Source organism: Xenia sp. Carnegie-2017, unplaced genomic scaffold, assembly GCF_021976095.1.
Source record: "Xenia sp. Carnegie-2017 unplaced genomic scaffold, XeniaSp_v1 HiC_scaffold_14, whole genome shotgun sequence".
NCBI lineage: Eukaryota > Metazoa > Cnidaria > Anthozoa > Malacalcyonacea > Xeniidae > Xenia > Xenia sp. Carnegie-2017.
Window position 1 is genome coordinate 3,934,218 of NW_025813447.1, and position 23,098 is coordinate 3,957,315.

Consider the following 23,098-nt stretch of genomic DNA (forward strand, 5'->3'; position numbering starts at 1 on the left):
GTCAGCAGAGTACTCAAGCCCAATCTTCCTTCTTCCTCTCTCAAGAAAAATGGCGTCAAAAATTCCAATTTTGCGAACACTTTTACAGGGCTCTCTGCTTCGTAAAACTACGAAGGTTGGTAATAAACATCCTTTAAATAGGTTTCAAAGTGCGATTACTATTTAAAAAATTTTTTACGCTCATAACTTATTGCTTTTCTTGATATTAAGGCTACATATGCTCGCTGTTTTGGTACGTCAGCTGCTTATCAAGAGGTATTGAATTGTCTAATAGGCAACATTTGCATTATTTTGTACAAGTATTTATGTTTTATGTTGGAATTTCTAAATCTACTCATTTTTTTGCAATGGTGATATCAGTTATCCGTTAGTGTGAACTATGGTCTTAGTAAGATGGGCACTCAACGTTACGTAGCAGTTCTTTGATTTTTGAATCCAGCCAACTAGTTGTCTTGTCTAGAGTGTGCGCACGGCATTGAGTGATAGTAGGAGAAGAAGTATACTGGCCTGCCTGCAAGTCATGTTATGCAAATTTCAGAACATCCTTTGTAAATGCACACAGTGCAGGGTGTATTAAAAAAAGTAGACAATTCTGAATCGCTTATTAGAATTTTAGCCAAACATCTCATAGATTTGTGCTTGTGTGGGTACTTAAGTATCTTCAGTTCAATCTAAACACTAAGAAGACATAGGAGTTAGAGAATTTCTGAAAATTTGATGAGTAAGTTTGCGTTACATTTTCTTTTGCTTTTTATTGCATAGAGGGCTGCACCTTCTGAAACAGTTGTTTACGCCTCTTAAAAACATCTTAACCCCCCAAGCTTTTATCAAAACAAATTATAGTGCTGCTGAACTGAGTTTTTTTATCAATGTTTAAACTCTACACTATAGTACCACTGTGTGTACATAAATCAAATTTGTTTTAGTGTTACATTGAAATTAGGATACATACTAAAGTTTAAGTGTAACATTGAAGTTACGATACATACTAAAGTTTCCATATGTACTTGCTAAAATCTATGATATGTTTGGCTAAATTCATAGTCTATCAAACACTTGAAAATTTCACTGTAAATGTGTATAACTTGAGTGCACAATGTACATGAGTATAACAAAGAACAACAAAGTATAAATGAGTATAACACAATACAAGGAGTATGTAAACATTAGGAACATTTTGTTCTGCAACATGGTGCTGTATATTTAATTCCATTACTGGTTCAGTTTAAACTTGTTGGCATTTTTTTATTCATGGAAAATGCAATTGACATGGTGACAATACGATCAATGGCATGCACATCAAGATATTTTTTAACAAAAAAACTCAACTGAGCAGTTCTGCTCATTGCTCATGTTGAAATTTTGTTCATGATCTTGTGGGAATGTTCCCTTCCATGTTTGCTTTGGATTGAGATAAGGTGTCCTGACATAAGTTTTGCCATATAAATTACCAACTTAAGAATATCCTTTCTTCCTTTGGTTACATTTTATTTAGTCTCTCTACAATGTTCCTGAAACCAAGGTAACAACTTTGGCAAATGGTCTACGCGTTGCCACGGAGAATTCTGGTATACCAACAGCAACTGTAAGTTATGTGCATATAATAACCACATGATTGTGAAATTTTGAATTTAATAATTGACCAACACTTATCTTGGAAAAGTAATGCTGAGAAAGTTTGCAAAAAAATAGTAGCTCGTATCTTTGCTCTTAGAAAATTAAAAGAATTCACAAACAATCAAACACTTATGTCTATTTACAATTCCTTGGTACATTCCTACTTCACATATTGCTGTAAAGTTTGGGATGTATTGGGACAAACTCAGTTTAAAAGGCTGCAAAAGCTTCAAAATAAAGCTGTAAAAATTATTTTAAACATGAATGTCGATCATCTTATTATGCATTTAATGAATTGACTGGGGAACAACTTACTTGAAAAGAAAAGCAAAAATAAATTTGATTTTTAAACTATTAAAAACTCAAATTCACTGATTAGATTGTTTACAAAAGAGACATTACAAGTTACGATCTACGTAATATTTGTTAATAGATTCTCTGAATGTATCAAATACTGACTTCTTGAAGAATAGTTTCTTGTTGGTATGATAGGGCTTCTGTTTCTAATTCAATTTAATTAGAAATCAGAGTAACAAAAATGTGTCTATTTTTCAAAATAAAATTGCTGCTTGCATTTTATCACTTAGTTTACATAGTTTGTAATTTTGAAAAGTAAAAGTTTTTCCAGATTTTATAAATGACTTTTATTAAGCTTTTGACTCAGTGCTTCGATAATGCCTGGATTACCAATTTTCAAGCTTAGTTGTAATTTATATTTAATAATAGAATAAACCTATCTTGAGCATTATAGATAGCTGCTGTTATTTATTCCTTTGTGATTTTCCATTGCATATAATTGTATTCTTATAAAAACAATCCCCACATGGTAATAAACTTTGGTTGACAAGGCTAGCATGTCAAAATATTTGTTCATTCATTCATTCATTCATTCATTCAATCATTCAATCATTCATTCATTCATTCAATCATTCAATCATTCAATCATTCAATCATTCAATTATTCATTCATTCATTCAATCATTCAATCATTCAATTATTCATTCATTCATTCATTCAATCATTCAATCATTCAATCATTCGTTCAATCATTCAATCATTCAATTATTCAGTTATTCATTCATTCATTCATTCATTCATTATTCATTCAATCATTCAATCAATCATTCAATCATTCATTCATTCATTCAATCATTCAATCATTCAATTATTCAGTTATTCATTCATTCATTCATTCATTATTCATTCAATCATTCAATCATTCAATCATTCATTCAATCATTCAATCATTCATTCAATCATTCAATCATTCAATCATTCATTCAATCATTCAATCATTCATTCAATCATTCAATCATTCAATCATTCATTCAATCATTCAATCATTCAATTATTCATTCAATCATTCAATCATTCAATCATTCAATCATTCATTCATTCATTCAATCATTCAATCATTCAATTATTTAATCATTCAATCATTCAATCATTCAATCATTCGTTCATTCATTCATTCATTCATCCATTCATTCATTCATTCATTCATCCATTCATTCATTCATTCATTCATTCATTCATTCATTCATTCATTCATTCATTCATTCATTCATTCATTCATTCATTCATTCATTCATTCATTCATTCATTCAATCATTCAATCATTCATTCATTCATTCAATCATTCAATCATTCAATCATTCAATCATTCATTCAATCATTAAATCATTCATTCATTCAATCATTCATTCAATCATTCAATCATTCAATCATTCATTCATATTATTCATTGAGACTTTATTGGTAGCTACTAGCAACCTTTAGTACTTTTTTTTTACCTTTAACCATATGTTTTTTTTGGCTGTCTGTAGGTTGGACTATGGATTGATGCTGGCAGCAGATTTGAAACAGAACAGAACAATGGTGTTGCACATTTTCTTGAGCACATGGCATTTAAAGGAACACAGCGCCGCACTCAGCTACAATTGGAATTAGAAGTTGAAAATGCTGGAGCTCATTTAAATGCCTATACTTCACGAGAACAAACAGTTTATTATGCAAAATGTTTCAGTAAAGATATGGATCAAGGTTTGCTATTTTTCTTCAATTGTACTTTTAGCCATAGCTTAAGTTTTTTGTTGTTTTCCATGCATTATCGTCACGGGTAGCCTTTTTCTCATAGCTGTTGACATTCTTGCTGATATCATTCAAAATTCAAAACTTGGTGAACAGGAAATTGAACGAGAGCGTAGTGTGATTTTGCGTGAAATGCAGGTTTGCGAACAAAAGCCACTTTTTTGAATTAATATCTAAGATTGTAACCGAATGTTCAGTTCATGAGTGAATGTCATAAGCATTCATTAGAATGTCACGAACTTAATTTAGAATGTCACGAACTTTATTTAGAATGTCATGAACTTTATTTAGAATGTCATGAACTTCATTTAGAATGTCACGAACGTCATCTAGAATGTCATGAACTTCATTTAGAATATCACGAACTTCATTTAGAATGTCATGAACTTCACTTGGGATGTCGCGAACTTTATTTAGAATGTCATGAACTTTATTTAGAATGTCACGAACTTCATTTAGAATGTCATGAACTTCATTTGGGATGTCGCGAACTTTATTTAGAATGTCATGAACTTCATTTAGAATGATATGAACTTCATTTAGAATGTCCTAAACTTCATTTAGAATGTCACCAACTTCATTTAGAGTGTCATAAACTTCATTTAGAATGTCATGAACTTCATTTGCAATGTCATGAACTTTATTTGCAATGTCATGAACTTCATTTGCAATGTCATGAACTTCATATAAAACTTCCTGATTATGTTATATTTAAGAATATCATGAACATCTTTTTTAGAATCTCATGAACATCTTAAAATGGCATGAATATGTTTAATGAACGTCTTTTATAATCTCGTGAATATATTTATAAAGTCATGGACATCGTTTAAAATGCTATGAACATGTATGAAAAAAAAGATAATAAACGTTCTCTATAACTTATAGGAAGTGGATACTCAACTGGAAGAAGTTATATTTGATCATCTTCATGCGACTGCTTATCAAGGAACTGCATTAGGAAGAACCATTTTGGGACCAACGGAAAACATCAAGTATGTGTTTTGAAGAATTTAATTAACGTAATTCGACGTTGTAAAGATCGAGTGGCGTTTTTCGGAGAGGATGTAGTTTCGTAGAGGATGGTGAAATTTTGTCTCTGCGAGAATGTATTTTGTCTGCAAAACCCGTTTTCAAATAGTCTTTCGGCTCCATAAAACCTTACTTTTCATGTAGTTCGTAGCGTTTGTAGTTATTCCTTGTTTTCTTTATTGTTTTCTCGTTTTTAAAAGTTGCAGTTTGCATTCCAACTATCACTATCGTGTTTTATCTGTGGCTAGATAACGTTTCACGGTTCGAAGATCATCCTATTGGCGGATTTCATTTAACTCAGTCATACACGCTATTATATTGTATGTTTTATTACAGGAGTATCAATCGAGAAGATCTTTTGGCATACATCAACAAACACTACAGTGCACCCAGGATGGTTCTTGCTGCGGCTGGTGGTAAGATATTGTATTGACTTGAATCTCTTTCTTACTTGTACTTGTCTTTTATTATTTAAGAAATAAAAGATGTTTACTGTGCTTGCACAGGCTTATGCAAACCGAGGAGACCTTTGAGAGAACTCGAGAGCAGATCAGTGCAGACCCGAGACTGATGGTCGAGGGATACATCATCTCCAAAGTTTTCACAAACGTCTCCGTGGTTTGTATGTGCCAGTGCAGTCGCAAAAAAACACGTTTTATTTCTTTTATAAGATAACAATGATGTGAAACAGACAAATTTCAAACTAACGTTCTAATTTTTCTCTAGAATATACTTATTCATTTTGATTTGATTAGTTGAGCGCAGATCGGTTTACACAGGCTACTGCAAACACGGCCATTTACTTGTTGTGTTTATTTTACTACAAACTACAGCAATTTATTTGTTGTGTTTATTTTACACAATTTTATTGTGTTTGTTTTATAAAGTTGTTTAATTTTTCCCATTTGATCGTTTATTGAGTGTAAACCCTGAACAAAAAGGTGATTTCATCTATGAAAATATCGAATGTAGTTTAGAAGGAGTCGTGACATGTATTACACGTGTTCAGAACTCCTGTGGGGGTTCAAAGGTAGGTTGGTTTTTTAGGATGTATATTCATCAAAGATCTTGCTTTAAAACCAAACAACACAGGGACTTTTGCTTGATATTACGTTGAGCAATGATATATGAGTGAAGCTTTCAGTTTCAATACCTCGTGTGCTGTTTTCCTAAAGCTTTTCCAACCTTATTGTTTAGGTGTTGACCATGATGCTTTGGTAAAGCTGGCCGAGAAACAGTTTAGTGGACTGAGGTCTACCTACGAGGAAACTGACGTTCCAGAACCGTGCAGATTTACCGGTAGCGAGGTACGAGTAATGACAATATTACATATGTGTATTTTGAAATGAAATTTCTAAACCCAACGGTTAGGTCTGCTGCTCTAATGAGCCTGCTATCAAACATATTGTTCATTTTCTTCAGATTCGAGTCCGTAACGACGATATGCCATTGGCACATATAACGTTGGCTGTTGAAGGTTGTGGATGGACGCATCCTGATTATTTTGCGTTGATGGTCGCCAATGTGGTACGTCGTACGTTGAAACTATTTTATCGAAACGTTTTACTACGTCATTGCTTTTATATGGAATAGAAACCTAAGGTTATCGAACTTACATGATGACGATTACATGATTGTGCAATTTTGGTTACTGTTTATTTAACTTGTCGTGTGTAAGCTGCTAGGTTGCTTAATGATGGTGAATATTTATGTCTTAGATACAAATTAAAACATCGTGTTATCCTTGGGCCCGCGAAATCTTAGGAATAGAAATTAACGCTTGACTGTATTGGTATAACTGGCAATGTGACACTTTTACTTTAGAACGTTGCAGTTATTGCAAAAATTTTGAAGGGGATTATCAAATTATTATTTTTACTGTCATCGATTTGATAAAGACACTGCAACATAGATGCATCTTGCTGAAAGTTGTTTTTTCTTTATTTCAGTTGGTGGGAAATTGGGATCGATCCTTCAGCGGAGCTCATAACGTTTCCAGTAAACTTGCACAGGTGAGGGAATTGTTTACTCTGAGTCGACCACCATACCACTTCATACCCCTCAATTGACCACCATACCACTTCATACCCCTTCAATCGACCACCATACCACTTCATAACCCTTCAATCGACCACCATAACCCTTCATACCCCTTCAATCGACCACCATACCACTTCATACCCTTCAATCGACCACCATACCACTTCATACCTTCAATCGACCACCATACCACTTCATACCCTTCAATCGACCACCATACCACTTCATACCCTTCAATCGACGTACCGACCACCATACCACTTCATAGACCACCATACCACTTCATAGATACGACTTCATAGACCACCATAACCGATGATGTAAACAACATTTTTGTGTTTAGGACGTGTCCGAATACAACCTCGCTCACAGTTTCATGTCATTTAACACTTGTTATACAGATACTGGATTATGGTATGCTGAACATGTAGCTACATTTTGTTATTGTATTTCATGTATGTACGTCATGTTATATTATATCATATGTTGACCTCTCTAGGGGTATATACATGGTCTGTGATCGGATGACTATTGATAACTTGGTTTATGTGATACAAAAGGAGTGGTGAGTGTATGCAGTTTCTTAGCTGATTGAATATAACCTCTTTAGCTTTTGCAATGTCCTCTTGTGGGTCGCCAAAGCGTATCACCTTCTGCCTTCTTCTTTCATCGACTGTGTGCTATTTTAGTAAAGCATCTAACTTGATGTCATTTTTCCAGTGTATCCATTAATCAGGGTGAATAATTTATTCAGTGGCATCGCCAGCTCGATAAGTGAGGAGGACAATATTCATTTATTCATGTTTTAATCCCTAAGAAACAATTGATTTCAAAAGAACTTAATGCGAAAAACATGTATATTTGAATGAAACCCCCCTCACCTATCATGCTGGCGACGCCACTGAATGTATCGGATCGTGAGACCATTGGTCCCAGATAATATTGAAAACTTAGGATTTTTTCACTAACAACGAGAAGGTTTAACTTTGAGCTACCGGGAAATATATTACCTTATAGAATTACAATGTTTCAAGTTAACAGAGCTTCAGTTAAGAAATAAAAGATTTTTACTGTGTTTGCACGGGATTATGCAAACCGAGGAGACCTTTGGGAGAACTTGAGAGCAGATCAATGCAAATGCACATGCTCGAGAGTTCTCACAAGCGTCTCCGAGGTTTGCATAAGCCAGTAAAAACACGAAAAACAACAATTTTTCCTCTAAAATGTATTCATGATCGATTTGCAAATTCACTTTTACTGATTGATTGTTTTGATTGATTTGATTGGTTGAGCTCAGATGTGTTTTGCACAGGCTAATGCAAACACAGCTCTAGACCAATCAGCGTGCGCGTTTCATTGTGTTTATTTTGTAACTATAGATAGAAGATTACCATTGTTAGTTTTCGATATATGCTACAGGTGATAAAGGAAACAATGTAAATAATTACTTGATCGGCGGCAGAAAATTTTTTGCTGTTTTTGTGGTAGTTGGAAAAATGTTTTTTTCCAACCTCTTCCTCTAGGACTCCTGCCTTGCAGCTCTAAACTTAGCATGTTTTTACTTATTCTCCATGTGCACATGATCAAATTGATTACACGACTGATGAACTAGACACTGTATATACCTAGGAAATAGTAGGAACTGTACGAAGGTGTAAATATGAGGGCCATCTTTTAGCATTGCTTTGCTAACATGGGGTGTTGTTTATACAATTTTGCTCGCCTTAAATTATTGCACCCAACTTCTTCGTTCATTTATTTCTTTTAGTAGTATTTTACCAGGTTTTGTTTAAGTTTCTTTTCAAGTAAACTCTCCTTTTTTCACTTAGGAATAATCTTTTTCCTTTAGTAATTTCAATAGTTTTTTAACGTAAAGTAAGCAAATCCTCCTTGTGAAGATTTGATTTGCACCTAATTAAATTCCTCTTTTCTGTACAGGATGCGAATTTGTAATAGTGTGACGGACTCTGAAGTGGAAAGAGCCCGCAATTTATTGAAGACTAATATGTTGTTCCAACTTGATGGTAAGTTTACCAAATATATATTCTCGTGAAGAGTTTGGGCTACGGGTGGCCGTGTTTCATCATCCTTCAAAACATTTGTTCCACTGGTGGATTATAGGGAGGGAGGTGCACAGGGTTCATCACTGTAGGCAAGGGTCAACAAGAGTTTATAGAGGGGAGGGTTGGAAATTGTATATAATAAAAGTAAAATCCATTCTACTTTTAATGGAAAAAGCCTTTATTGATTATATCAGTAAAGTTTATTGACTATCAATGATATTTACTTTGATTAAAAGCCGTCATTGATGTTCATATATCCATTTTTAATAACGAGTAAGTTAACAATAATTGGTTTCTAACTCTGAACTCTACGTAGGTGATTATTAAGCCCAGCACCCCCTTCCCTCCCCTGAAAAATTCTTGCCGGATCCATCACTGATTTCTTGCAGCTCGTTCCATGTATCTAATGTGTGTGTGTGTGGGGTAAAGAAGAAGGAAAGCTATCTCTCGCTATCTCTTAAAACACATGCTTACGATCGACATTATCTGTGAGATAGCCATCTTTGCCGTCTGCCATGGACCGTTATTAATTTCTGTTTATTTTTTCTGGCCAGGATCTACGCCAATTTGTGAAGATATTGGCAGGTATGTGTATTTGGCTATGTAGAGGAATATGGCGGATAACGATGTTATGGGGTGTTTGTTATGAAGTAAGCCACAGCAGTTTTCCACGTGACTTAACTCCATGCATCAAGCATGTCTGAAACAATTTTAAGATAATAAGAAAAAATAGGAATGGTTTCTGAAGCGTTTATCTCATTGTGTGTTCATTATTGTATGTTCATTTCAAGATTGTATGTTGAAGATTGTATGTTCATTAGGTTAGATTAAATAATGTTTACTATATACGGAGTGTCTATTGTCTTGTGTTTTACCAAACTACGCTTTGGCAGTCGTAATTTTTATGCTCATTATCATGTACATTCTTTTCAAGTCTAGAAACCAGTCCTGATAATGATAGCATTAGGCAATATTTATAGTATATATTTTTAAGAATAGGATTATTGGTTGTGGAGTAGCTTGCTCAGTAAGTGTTCGAAGTAGTGAAATTGAAATGAAGAGGCAACAGTTGATTTTTTACGCAAGGAGTTCCATGTGTAAGGTTAACCTCTCCATGCCAGTGTGTGGACTTTTTGTATATTTTTGTTACAATAGTACCTTGAGTGACTTATTATGGAGTAAAACAGTATTTTTGTTTTGATGTAGACAAATGTTGACTTATGGTCGACGAATTCCTCTACCAGAATTGGATAAAAGAATTGATGTAAGATTATTTATTGATTATACTCCACGAAGTTCATATCATTTTTATCGACTCGTATGTGTTATTTAAGTCTCGTTTGTTAGTAAAGAGAATATTCGAGTGCAAAGTTGCGTTCTTATTTTAGATGGTCGATGCCAAGACAGTGAGAGAGGTTGCGACAAAATATCTTTACGATCGTTGTATTGCCGTCGCTGGTTTGGGTAAGTTTATCGAGAGATTGACACGTTTTTTGGTTTTCTTTTCGAGCAATGGATTGAGGACGTGATTGCTGCAACATTTTCTAAAAACCACAGTTCTCAATCCATGGTGAAATTTTGCCATGGATTGAGTACATGATGGCTTCAACATTTTCTAAAACCACAGTTCTCAAATCCTTCATTGAATACGGTTCGCACTGGTGTCAATAAACGTTGCTTATATAAACTGTGAAAATGACTTCGAAAATAACATGTTTTTTGTGAAATCGAAGAAAGTGAAAGATCTGTTCACTAACACCTTGAATTTTTTGGAAAAAACTTCTCTTACTTTGTGTCTGATCGTTAGTGCTTTGAATAGCAATTTATTCGTAATGACATATTTTGGTAGTCCTTTATCCAAACCCTTGCAATACCTTTCCCCATTCGGTTTTTTTTAAATAGATGAGGTCGAACGTTATCGACAAAATAGGAAAATGTAAAAATCTCGTGTACTTTTCTGGAATTTTGAATACTTTTAACAAACTTGAAATAGCTGACGAACTTTAGGCTAAACTTGCCATCATTTTACACTCCAATAGGAAGGGTTTGGACTGTCCCCTGAATTTCCTTGGCTAAACATCATACCGTTGATTTCTGATGTCATTCCCATCTGTGACGCTAGCACAAATTGGCAATGAAAAATTTCTTTTGTTTCAACGACATGAAAGCAAAAGGGAATTTTCTTCTCTTTTTGTTTTTCCGGTGTTCTTACTAATTTGATTGATTTCTGTTGATTGTTTTGCCTTTACTAGCGTTACGGTGAAGATATGTCAGGATATGAGATTAATGCCTTAATTTTTCGTCAAACCATTTACTTGAGAACGTCATTTCCGGTTGAGTTGCAGCCATTCGTTTCCGTTCATCCTGAATATTTTCGCGGAATAATATTCATCCTGTGATGTTCGCGGAATATTATTCATCCCCTTATTTTTGCCGAATATTTTTCAGGTCCTGTTGAACAACTTCCCGACTACAACCGTATGCGATCTGGTATGTTTTGGACGCGTTTATAAACTACAAGGAAAATTGTTAAATTTTGAGGACACCTCAGTTCGCTTAGCATGCTCGTTCGAAGCGCGTTTTCCCTTCCCTTTACGTTGTAGTACTGTGCATGTGTGAAATATCGTGACAGTTTAGTTGTCTTGAAAAATGCGATAAGAAATTGAGATTGTGTTTGATTGTGCATTAAAAATTGGTCTTTAAAACGTATTTTAAACGATAAGCATAGTTGTGATTAGGACATCTGTTTGCTTGTTTTTCATTTGTTAATTGACAACTAGCTGTAATAAATTATATTGGAGTGAGTGTAAAGGTGGAAGTTTCATCAATTGAACGATTTTTATGATTCTTTAATACAGAAATAGCAAGTGTGTTTATTATAATTGAGCTGCGAATTTCTTTGTTAAATGGAAATTGGAAGTCGCGACTGGATTTGTTATTGTCTATAGTCTCTTTAAAAAGGTGCATTCCTGGAATAATTCTATGTACATTTTCCAATGTTCTCAACAACGTTTTACAATGCACACAGCACTTCCTCGATTCACACGATTTAAAATAATTTCTATTTTATTGTTTTTGTCAATTCACAAATTTGTTCGTATCATATTTACACTCTGGTGAAATAGAAATACGTAGTTGCGGTAAAACTTGTTTCGTACTTAGTGTCACCTTATCAATGGCCTGCTTGATGATCAAATGAAAAGCTAGTAAATTCCGCTCGTTTTTATACTGCGTGATTGACCCAGGTTATTTTAGGAAACAATTGACGGACGCTGGCCAGTGTAATGTGGTAGCAACACTTTGTTTAACTGCTCATCCTTTGAGATTTATCTTTCACTTATTGTTTGTATACAAACGAGGAAGCAAAATCATTTTTAAACCACGAAAATGGCGTGAATTACTCGTGCATTTGCGTTCAATAAAAGAAAAGAAGCAGCGAACAACGAGCCAATGAAGCTGGTGAACAGTGATCACGTGTAACAACCTTCACTTCCGTTGAATTTTAATAAGCCTCTACAACCTTACACGAAGGTGTGGTTTATCTGTCTGAACAGACGAACTAAAAAGAATCTTGGAATATTTAGCATCTACTGGATATTTTTCGTTTCTTCGATCTTCCTTCGTTTAGGTAAGCATTCGTGTTTGTTCATTTTCGCTCCACGTAAACTTTTAGACGGTGCAATGTGTTATAAACCTTCAATACTCCATCAACATGTCGGCCATATCTTGCCTTGATGGAATTTGCAATGTTTTGCTTTGTTCGATGAATACTAGCGACGAAACGCATGCAAACGCATTTTTTGGCATCCAAAACAAAGTACATGCATCTTCGAATCGTTTTACACGGTTTCGAATGAATATCTAACAAAATGAAGCGAATATTTTAGTCATTTAGCTAGACAAATGTTCTAGAATGTAATGAAAGAAAATGGACGTTATACATCACGGAAGGGTGTGCTGATGTTAAAACAATAATTTACTGACAACCTCGTTTCTGAACCCCGAGATTTATTTGAATGCGAGGACTGTAGTTACTAGGCATTTTTCTCAAAGACCCCGTCGAAATCTCTGCAAATTTATCTTTTTTCGATTGTTTGCGAACATTTAAAGTATGGCGTTTGGAAAGTTGGTTAAGGACATGTACTGGAATTATTGGTAACTTGTTGTCCTGTTGCAAAAAAATTTGCCGCCTGAAATTCTGGTGCACACTGGGGCTATTTTTTTTGTCATTATAGAGTCCATCGTTTGGGGATTTTTACGATTTTCTTGTTTTTTGATAACGTGACCAGCGTAGGATGTGTATTATGGTAAATTTCTGCACATTTTGGCCAAGGTTCAAAATGTGTTAAGTGGCAAAAATTAATTGTTTATTATTAGATATTTGAATATGCATTGCTCTTGAGAAAAAAACAAGCTTAGATTAGCTGGATATTAAGTACAGTGCATTCATCCTAATGACGGAGGATTTTTGAGTAACATTTGGATATCATTAGCAGAAAATGTTTTGTTTGCCTCCTTTCTAGGGTCTTTAATGGAATAGAAATAAGCAAATAATCTGTTGTCTTTCAGGGAATAACAAGATGGCTGCAATAAGAAAAAAGTTGGTAATAGTGGGAGATGGTGCTTGTGGTAAAACATGTTTGCTCATTGTGTTCTCCAAGGACCAATTCCCTGAGGTATATGTGCCAACTGTGTTTGAGAATTATGTTGCCGACATCGAAGTTGATGGCAAGACTGTAGAGCTGGCTTTGTGGGATACAGCTGGACAAGAAGATTATGATCGCCTTCGTCCACTGTCGTACCCCGATACAGATGTTATCCTCATGTGTTTTTCCATAGATAGTCCTGATAGTTTAGAAAATATTCCAGAAAAATGGACTCCCGAAGTGAAACACTTTTGCCCCAATGTGCCCATAATTTTAGTTGGTAACAAGAAAGATCTTCGTAATGACGAGGGTACCAAACGTGAGCTCGCAAAGATGAAACAGGAGCCGGTGAAAAGTGATGATGGCCGAAATATGGCAGAACGCATTAATGCATTTGCGTACCTAGAGTGCTCTGCCAAAACCAAGGATGGCGTTCGGGAAGTGTTTGAGACCGCAACCCGGGCAGCTCTTCAAGTAAAAAAGAAGAAGAGAAAGGGTTGTATGATCCTCTGAGCAAATGCTCAACACTATTAAAGGACAATCGGACACTCTACTTCCTTGATACTTTTTCCATCTTACAGATTTCTGTGAACACAATTGAAATGTGTCGCATCACTTATAATGAGCGTGGTGTCTTTTTGTACAAATTTAATGAGTTAATTACATGAGTATTTGTTTATAGGCGACTGCAATCTCCGGTGTTGTTGTTGTTGTGTTGATTTAGGCATTCATTAAAACATGACAGCTTCAGTATGGTTGGTAGAAATCTGGCAAATATGATTGTTTTTGACACATTTAGCTGAAATCATATTTTTCATGAACTTTGTCGCTATAATTTATCAAATCTTTGGGATTTTTAATGCTGATTGTCACGTGTAGTTAGTGCAATAGGTTTCATATGATTAAGTGTTGTATTATCAAAAGTATTTACTTGATGTCATAATTTTTCATGGCACAATTAAAAATATATTTCATTCAAACATTTTTTGTCTGTATTTGCAGTGTGTCCCCCCTCTTTTATACTAGGTTTAATATGAATTGAACATGCTTTTATGTATTTTTAACTCTTAAACATCTGGGTGTAGGTGACCGATAATTGGCCTTTGTTGGCAAAGTAGGTAACCGGTTATATGTCATATATTGAAAGTAGATCTGGACTCCAAGGCTGTCGGAAGCAAGTTTAGATTAGGGGTGAGGTGAGAGTTGATCCAAATATGTGACTACAATTCAAAGATCTTGGGGGAAAATTGAATATTGTAGTCTTCCCATGTTCTGCCATGCCAAAAGTCAAAACTGCCATTTGTATCAACTATGAACATTGAAACCAATCTAATACTAAATATTTGGTTTCTGAGCCCAATTGACACCCACAATTGTCATCATTCAACACAATGGTAATGTGTGAGATGAGACCATTAGAGTCGGGGCGTTAGTGAGTAAGGGGGGGCGGTGGGTTTCGTACAAACCACGCTTCAAGATGGGCGTTTATTAGATACAAGGCGTTTATTTCATAGAAGGCGTTTATTGGATCAATAATATAAGCAAGAAGGCTTTTCGGTAAATAATTTCCGACCAGATGACCCAGAGTCGATAACTTTGAAAAGACAATTTTTCCATTTGTCATTTCCATAAAAGAAAGGTTCAGAAACAGCTTTAAATCTTCAAGGGCTAGAAGGATGCTGCATGGAATTTAAAGCAATACATAATATTCAAGTGGATGGATCACCAATCATGTTTCCATTTTTCCAGAAGAAAGTGGTTTAGAACGTAGAAGAGATGTGGTTGTGGTATGTATGAAAGCAGGGCACATGCTATCACTTTTTAACTCCCCCTTGTGTAAAACTTTTTGACCTGTGGTAACATGTAGCAGATCCAGGGTGATTTCAAGCTCAAAATACCATGATAAATTTACCATAGGGCATGAATTCCCAAAGAATAGAATGTTTACAATTGATGAGCTATTTTCATGGAATAACTAGATTGTCATCATGGTAATCATCTATGAGCCAGACCTCCTGTTGAAAAGGTAAACATTGTTTAATCTCAGCTTAAGCCCTTTGTTAGACACTGCAAGCTAAATTATCCTTGTAGACCATCGCTTCAAGTGAATTGCCATCAAAATGAAGCTTACTTTCTCTTTCAAATCAATGTTTTCCATGTTATGGTTTTCATGTACAGTGTTGGGTCCAGGCTATGTCAAAATAAATTATAGAAGCTCGTTTTAAGTTAAAAGATTTTTAAGCATGCTATTGATGAGAAATTTCTAAAAATATTTAAGGCTAAAACATTTCCGATGGGATTTACTTTTAAGTTTTTTGAATTGGAAATTTATTTTTGGTAATGTGCTTATTCTTAATTAACCTGGATCTGCTCTGTTTACTTGTACAATTACTAGTATAATATATTAATCCTAACACAGTTTTAATATGCACATGAAAAACATGTGACTTGGATGAAATTTGAGCTCGCACCTTCAGGTACTAGTCCGCCGCTCTACCTGTTGAGCTAGCAAGCCCACAGGGATTGGAGACGAGTCAAATCTCTTAAAACTGCCATATCTCTTATTACTAGTATTAGCAATATCAAAAATGACAACCTATACATAATTGTAACTTTGGTAGGTAAAATCCTTTCCCTTCGAAAATAATTCCTTGCCGGCATCTCTGTTTGGGACTATAGAGCTAATGTTGTTTTAGGCACATTCCTTCAATGATGTAAAATAGCAAATGTTGATAATTTCAACAATTTTTGGAGCAATTATAGAACACACTGCCCTATACTTAATTACTTATTACTGCAAAGTTGACTTAAATCTTTTTCCTAATCATATCATAGCCCAGAACAGGTGGATCCAATTAGGATTTTTTAGAGGGTGCTTGGTTTTATAAGTAAGCAGCTAAAGTTCAACTGTTAGAAACCAATTAACCTATGTACATACTCAATATTAAAAGTAGATGCTACGTAGTTCTTGGTTTTCACAAGAAATATATGTTAATGCCTTTTAATCTATTAATATCAGTGTTACTATTGTTTATGAATCCACCACCATCCCAGCCTGGTTGTTGTTTGTAATCTTTGTGGCAGGTTATTAGATAATTGTTCCTAATTTTTCATTGTTACAAACAGGGAGTAATTTCTTCACGAGCTCATCAACTGATGTGTCATTTACTACTGAATGCAACAGAGAGATTCCATGCAATCAAGAATTTTGAAACGTTATGAGGTATGATGCAGAAGTCAATGATAGTTCTAATGATAGTCAATGATAGTTCTAATGTTACTCAATGATAGTTTTAATGATAGTCAATGATAGTTATAATGATAGTCAACGACAGTTATAATGTTAGTCAGTGACAGTTATAATGATAGTCAACAACAGTTATAATGATAGTCAATGATAATTATAATGATAGTCAACGACAGTTTTAATGATAGTCAACTACAGTTATAATTATAGTCAACGACAATTATAATGTTAGTCAACGACAGTTATAATGTTAGTCAATGACAGTTATATTGTTAGTCAATGGCAGTTGTAATGATAGTCAATGGCAGTTATAATGTTACTCAATGATAGTTATAATAATAGTCAATGACAGTTATAATAATAGTCAATGACAGTTATAATGTCAGTCAGTGACAGTTATAATGTTAGTCGGTGACAGTTATAATGTCAGTCAGTGACAGTTATAATGTTAGTCAATGACAGTTATAATGTCAGTCAGTGACAGTTATAATGTTAGTCAATGACAGTTATAATGATAGTCAATGACAGTTATAATGTCAGTCAGTGACAGTTATATGTTAGTCAGTGACAGTTATAATGTTAGTCAATGACAGTTATAATGTTAGTCAATGACAGTTATAATGTCAGTCAGTGACAGTTATAATGTTAGTCAGTGACAGTTATAATGTTAGTCAATGACAGTTATAATGTCAGTCAGTGACAGTTATAATGATAGTCAATGACAGTTATAATGTTAGTCAGTGACAGTTATAATGTTACTCAATGATAGTTTATAATGATCGTCAATGATAGTTATAATAATAGTCAATGACTGTTTTAATAATAGTCAATGGCAGTTATAATGTTAGTCAACGACAGTTATAATGTTAGTCAATGATAGTTATAGTGATAGTCAGTGATAGTTATAATGAAAGTCAATTATTGTTGTAATGATAGTCTATGACAGTTCTAATGATAGTTATATTGATAGTCAATGATAGTTATAGTGATAGTCAATGATAGTTCTAATCATAGTCAATTATAGTTATAATGATAGTTAATGACAGTTCTAATGATAATCAATGACAGTTATAAAGTAAATGGTTTGAATCTGGGAGTATCTTTACATGTTTTTGGATGTAGATCGTCCAAGTTAGTAGAGTCGTAATAAGGACTGTTGGTGTTCTTTTAACTGACGTTTCGACAACCTTGGTAGTCCTCTTCAGAGTCAAAAAATGATTAAGATGACTACTGCTAAGGCAAAATTATATCGCATTTCTTAGGTTATAACAAGAGTTGACTGTATCAAGATACTAAAAGTTCATCTTTAGTATGAACTTATTTGACATACCAGCTATTTTTTTGGGTCCATTACTTGTGAAAATTGGTCAGCAAAGCTCACAATAGTATCGTTAAGTATTCTTAAGTGGTGTTTTTGCAACGTTGAACAAATATATTTTCTCTTGTGTACAGTTATCAAAAATTCTTTCATATTTGGATAAAGTCATTTTGTTTTAGGTTTGTATTCAACTCAAATCCCATGCAATCACGGAATCGGCGCTCGACTGACAGCGATACTTCAATGCCGGTGCATGCCGGGATAGGCCGGAGACCGCATTGTGTTAACCATGCTATCTTACCAAACTCACTTTTACCGCAATTCTACCTGGGTTATCTTCTTTATTTGAGTAAATTGTACAAGATCAAGTCATACTTTCAGGTAAGGTGAATCTGGGCGTCATATAGTTTTATGGATGTTATTACATAGGTATATTCAACTGATTTGCGTGCTGCCTGCTTTGGTTGTTGTTACTACGTAGGTATTGCAACTAAACTTGATGAAACAGAGACTTTGTCGTGGTGACAAACTTAAAGATGGATTTCAAAATAGCAAATACCATGGTGAATGGTGATAATAACAATGTAATAGTTCTTAAAAGAACTGTTTTAACCAGAACACTAACCCAACAATTCAAAGGAACCGTTATTTACAGCTAGAAAGAGACACTATGCATTTCGGCAGACTACTCGTCAGGTGTCAACGTCTGCTAAATGAGAACCTCCAAACCATGCTATATTTATAATGTTACAAAAGGTCAATGTCATACCTATTTTTAGAGATGACACTTAAAACAGAGACAGATTAAACACGTAATCCTTTTGTCGGCAAAGGACAGGATTAGTCAATTTAATTCATACCGACTCTATGACGCGTAGCTGGAATAGCGAGCGACATTTTTTAATAATTTTAAAGTTTTCATCAGAATAAGCATTGGCACAGCGAGTGTTGCTTAAAAGATGTTTTCCAATCGCTGAATCACATAGACTCGGATTTTCACTTTTACAGCCACGTTTTGGTAGTTGTCGTAAAGGAACATTTTTATTCCTGACAGAAGCTGGTACATGCTGTTTTATTCTTTCACTCAACCTTTGAGAAGTCCTACCTACATAGCGAGCATCACACTCACATTTAAACTCGTAGACTACATTGCTTGATATTTGAGCAAGGAGAGACTCTTTGGGAGTGGGTGGAAGAATAGTTCTTTTTGATAATATAAAGACCACATTGCATGCAAAAAACAAACTCTCAGGGATATTTTTAGTTTCCTTCTTGATGTCATTAAAGGCCTTGCCCATCCAGGGAAGTTTAAAGTAAACAGGGCACTTGGCCCGTCCGAAAAGTTTATTCCGTTCATTGTTAGTGGATAAGAAAAGTTTGTCTAGCAACTTTTTTTGATATCCATTTAACACAAAAATATTCTTCAGTGAGATAAGATCACTATCAATAAACTCTTTTGAGGACAATCTTTGCGTTCGCTTTATCAAACACTTCACTAAAGAAATCTTTTCTCTATGCAACTTTCACTGGTTTGTACACACGCTTTGACTCTTTCTCTTCGCATTGGAAAACATCTTTTAAGCAACACTCGTTGTGCCAATGCTTATTCTGATGAAAACTTTAAAATTATTAAAAAATGTCGCTCGTTATTCCAGCTACGCGTCATGGATTCGGTATTAATTAAATTGACTAATCCTGTCCTTTGCCGACAAAAGAATTACGTGTTTAATCTGTCTTTGTTTTAAGTGTCATCTCTAAAAGTAGGGATGACATTGACCTTTTGTAACATTATAAATATAGCATGGTTTGGAGGTTCTCATTTAGCAGACTTTGACACCTGATGAGTAGTCTGCCGAAATGCATAGTGTCTCCTTCTAGCTGTAAATAACGATTCCTTTGAATTGTTTGGTTAGTGTTCTGGTTAAAACAATTCTTTTAAGAACTATTACATTGTTATTATCACCATTCACCATGGTATTTGCTATTTTGAAATCCATCTTTAACTAAACTTGAGTGTTTCCTACCTAGGTGTTGCTACCATCTAGGTATTGCCTACCTAGGCTGCTGCCATCATAATATTGCTTACCTAGGTTGCCTACCTAAGTTGCCTAGCTAGGTTGCCTACCTAAGTTGCCTACCTAAGTTGCCTACGTAAGTTGCCCACTTGTTGGCTATATAGGCTGCCACCAGGTAGCTACCATCAGGTATTGCCTAACTAGGTTGCTGCCATCAAGATATTGCCTACCAGGTTGCCTACCCAGGTTGCTTACCCAGGTTGCCCACCTAAGTTGCCTACCCAGGTTGCCTACCTGTTGCCTACCCAGGTTGCCCACCTGCTGGCTACCTAAGTTGCCTCACCTAGGTTGCCTACCTAAGTTGCCTACCTGTTGCTCACCCAGGTTGCCTACCTAAGTTGCTTACCCAGGTTGGCTACCATCTAGGTATTGCCTACGTACCTAGGTTGCCTATCTAGGTTGCTACCAAAGATTGTTACTACCTAAGTATTGCAACTCACCTGCTTGAATTTTGAATAGTGACCTGGGATATATCGGGACATCCATCCATGGGACAGCCATGTTGTTAGGATAGTTCCTCAAACCAATGGCCTAGAACCCAATTTACTTGATGCATGACTCTCGCGAAATTCTAAAGTTACAAGTGATGCAAGCCGCCATTATGAAAGGTCGAAAAACTCACGATATTTAGGACTAAAATCTGCTTCTTCCACGTTGATATACAGTTGCAGTGTTGATAGTCTAGGTTTTCTTTTTAAATGTTTAATAGGATTGGTGTTTTGAACTTTCTTATTTTAATTTGGATTGTGAGTTTTGCTTTTTTCCCCTTTCAAGATGGCCTTCTTGTCTGTCCTTGACCATTGACGCTGTAGTTAGACAACTAGGAGAATGGGTTCTAAATTATTTTCTTAAATTCAATGCGCCAAGTATGAACTCAGCCTAAATTCTTTTCCTTGCATGGTAACATGCATTTTTTCCACCAACATGGTAGACAGTGAAAACACTCTTTGGTTTGTATTGTTTTCGTCAAATTATTTTAAAATATTTTGAATGAGTTCGGATAGGGACGGCATCAAGATATAGCTACCAGCTTTGTTGCTTGGTTTCATAATTTTTATCATGTTGTAAATTTTCGTTGCAGTCACGTGCATTCCTTACTGTGTCAATAATTACACATCAACCGGATGCTCTAATCAATACAGCGGTTTATGTTCCCCCGTTTGTAAACGGGTTGTGTGCCCTGATTGTCCATCGAGATGATGTGGAAAGAATACGCTTATACCAAAAAACATAGAAAGATATCCACCGCCTGATTTTCGGTGTTTTGGACAATGATTGCAGGCTTAAGTTGTTTTGGAAAACGTCTTACGTCGGCGATAGCGATTTGATGAAATAAAATACAGTCGTCATCTGTATGGTGAAGTGCTTTTTTATTAAACGACTTACACTCAAAGAAACTGATAAAAAAATAGAAAATTAACAACCATTTCAACCAGTGCAAGATTACGCTGTGTCATTTAAAAGAATGAAATGGCTAATGAAATGTATATGGGATGCAAATCCATTGTAGTCAAAATTTTAGGACTTACAAATGTATAAAACAACCTATTTTAGTTATGTAAAAAAATGAAGAATGCATATAAATTATAAATTTAATTTACATTACTAGGCAAAGCTCTTGTCAATGGAATGTATTTCCTTCAAGATTTAATAGAACAAAAATTCGTTAGGTTTCGTTCATAGTCTTTTGTGTGAAAATGTATGAACTATAGCATTTTTTGTGAAAGTGCATGAATTATTGTCTTTGGTGTGAAAATGCTTCAATTATTGTCTTTTTTTTGAAACACGTGAGTTATTGTCTTTTGTGTGAAAATGTGTGAATTATAGTCTTTTTGTGAAAAACTGTCATAATTTGTAAATATGCATGAATTATAATCTTTGTGTGAAAAGTTTGAAAATTTGTGAAAATGCATGAATAATAGTCTTTGTGTCAAACTTTGTAAAAATGTATGAAAATGCGTGAATTATAGTCATTTTGTGAAAAGAAGTAAAAATGTTTGAAAATGCAAAAATTATAGTCTTTGCATGTAAAAATGTTAAAATTTTGTTAAATTTTTGTGAAAAAGTATGAAAATTTCAGAAAATGCACGAATTTTAGTCTATGTGTGAAAACTAAAGAAAATTTGTAAAATGCTTGATTATGTGAAAAATGCTGAAAAATGCCTGAAGTCTTTGTGTGAAAAATTTTTAAAATTTGTGAAAATGCATGAATTAGAGTCTGTGTGAAAAAATGTTAAAATTTGTAAAAATGCATGAATTATAATCTTAATAAAGTAAATGGTTTGAACCCGGGAGTATCGTTATATGTTTGTAAATGATGATCGTCCAGGTTAATAAAGTCCTGAGAAGGACTTTATTAACATCAAAAACAGTCCTTCTCAGGACTTTATTAACCTGGACGATCATCATTTACAAACATATAATTATAATCTTTTCGAAAAAATAGTTAAAATTTTGAAATTCCATAAATTATAGTCCTTGTGTGAAAATTTATGAAAAAGTGTGAAAATGCATGAATTATAGTTTTAATGTGAAAAAATGTCAAAATTTGTGAAAATGCGTGATTTATAGTCTTTTCTTAAAAAATACTTAAAATTTTGAAATTCCATGAATTGTAGTCTTTGTGTGAAAAAATGTAAAAATTTGTAAAATTCCATGAATTATAGTCTTAGTGTGAAAATCTGTGAAAACTTGTGAAAATGCAAGAATTATAAACTTTGTGTGAAAAAATTTAAAAATTTGTGAAAGTGCATGAATTATTGTCTTTGGTGTGAAAATGCTTCAATTATTGTCTTTTTTTTGAAACACGTGAGTTATTGTCTTTTGTGTGAAAATGTGTGAATTATAGTCTTTCTGTGAAAAACTGTCATAATTTGTAAATATGCATGAATTATAATCTTTGTGTGAAAAGTTTGAAAATTTGTGAAAATGCATGAATAATAGTCTTTGTGTCAAACTTTGTAAAAATG

General features: G+C 34.4%; 3 protein-coding genes across 4 annotated transcripts; all 3 read left to right on the forward strand.

Annotated features, from left to right (window-relative positions):
• The first annotated feature begins 22 nt into the window (after positions 1 to 22).
• On the forward strand, positions 23 to 11,654 carry LOC124435524 (mitochondrial-processing peptidase subunit beta-like). The gene is made up of 17 exons (XM_046985495.1): positions 23 to 115; positions 211 to 255; positions 1,496 to 1,585; positions 3,444 to 3,660; positions 3,755 to 3,846; positions 4,597 to 4,703; positions 5,077 to 5,156; positions 5,938 to 6,047; positions 6,163 to 6,267; positions 6,690 to 6,752; positions 7,124 to 7,194; positions 7,280 to 7,345; positions 8,719 to 8,804; positions 9,398 to 9,428; positions 10,050 to 10,107; positions 10,232 to 10,307; positions 11,292 to 11,654. Exons 1-17 carry the CDS (start codon positions 50 to 52, stop codon positions 11,354 to 11,356), a joined length of 1,428 nt encoding a protein of 475 aa, XP_046841451.1. The 5' UTR covers positions 23 to 49; the 3' UTR covers positions 11,357 to 11,654.
• A 682-nt stretch (positions 11,655 to 12,336) lies between these two features.
• Positions 12,337 to 14,471, forward strand: LOC124435528 (ras-like GTP-binding protein RHO). The gene is made up of 2 exons (XM_046985499.1): positions 12,337 to 12,471; positions 13,413 to 14,471. Exon 2 carries the CDS (start codon positions 13,424 to 13,426, stop codon positions 14,000 to 14,002), a length of 579 nt encoding a protein of 192 aa, XP_046841455.1. The 5' UTR covers positions 12,337 to 12,471; positions 13,413 to 13,423; the 3' UTR covers positions 14,003 to 14,471.
• Positions 14,472 to 14,862: 391 nt separating this feature from the next.
• On the forward strand, positions 14,863 to 21,798 carry LOC124435063. 2 transcript variants are annotated; one of them, XR_006944982.1, is made up of 4 exons: positions 14,863 to 15,276; positions 16,616 to 16,712; positions 17,999 to 18,435; positions 21,211 to 21,798. XR_006944982.1 is itself a non-coding variant. In XM_046985011.1 (4 exons), the coding sequence occupies exons 2-4, from the start codon at positions 16,708 to 16,710 to the stop codon at positions 21,361 to 21,363; spliced, it is 360 nt and encodes a 119-aa protein (XP_046840967.1). In that variant the 5' UTR covers positions 14,863 to 15,276; positions 16,616 to 16,707; the 3' UTR covers positions 21,364 to 21,798. The 2 variants fall into 2 exon arrangements, 1 of the variants encoding a protein (XP_046840967.1); XM_046985011.1 differs by having other exon boundaries at positions 18,234 to 18,435.
• The last annotated feature ends 1,300 nt before the right edge of the window (positions 21,799 to 23,098 follow it).

Bases quoted from the DNA above. Each gene is read 5' to 3' on its own strand.
- LOC124435524 (XM_046985495.1), top strand. From the start codon at position 50: ATGGCGTCAAAAATTCCAATTTTGCGAACACTTTTACAGGGCTCTCTG. The intron at 3,847-4,596 runs GTTTGCGAACAA...TATAACTTATAG, and splicing joins TGATTTTGCGTGAAATGCAG to GAAGTGGATACTCAACTGGA. The intron at 7,346-8,718 runs GTGAGTGTATGC...TTTTCTGTACAG, and splicing joins TATGTGATACAAAAGGAGTG to GATGCGAATTTGTAATAGTG.
- LOC124435528 (XM_046985499.1), top strand. From the start codon at position 13,424: ATGGCTGCAATAAGAAAAAAGTTGGTAATAGTGGGAGATGGTGCTTGT.
- LOC124435063 (XM_046985011.1), top strand. The intron at 18,436-21,210 runs GTAAGGTGAATC...TTTTCGTTGCAG, and splicing joins AGATCAAGTCATACTTTCAG to TCACGTGCATTCCTTACTGT.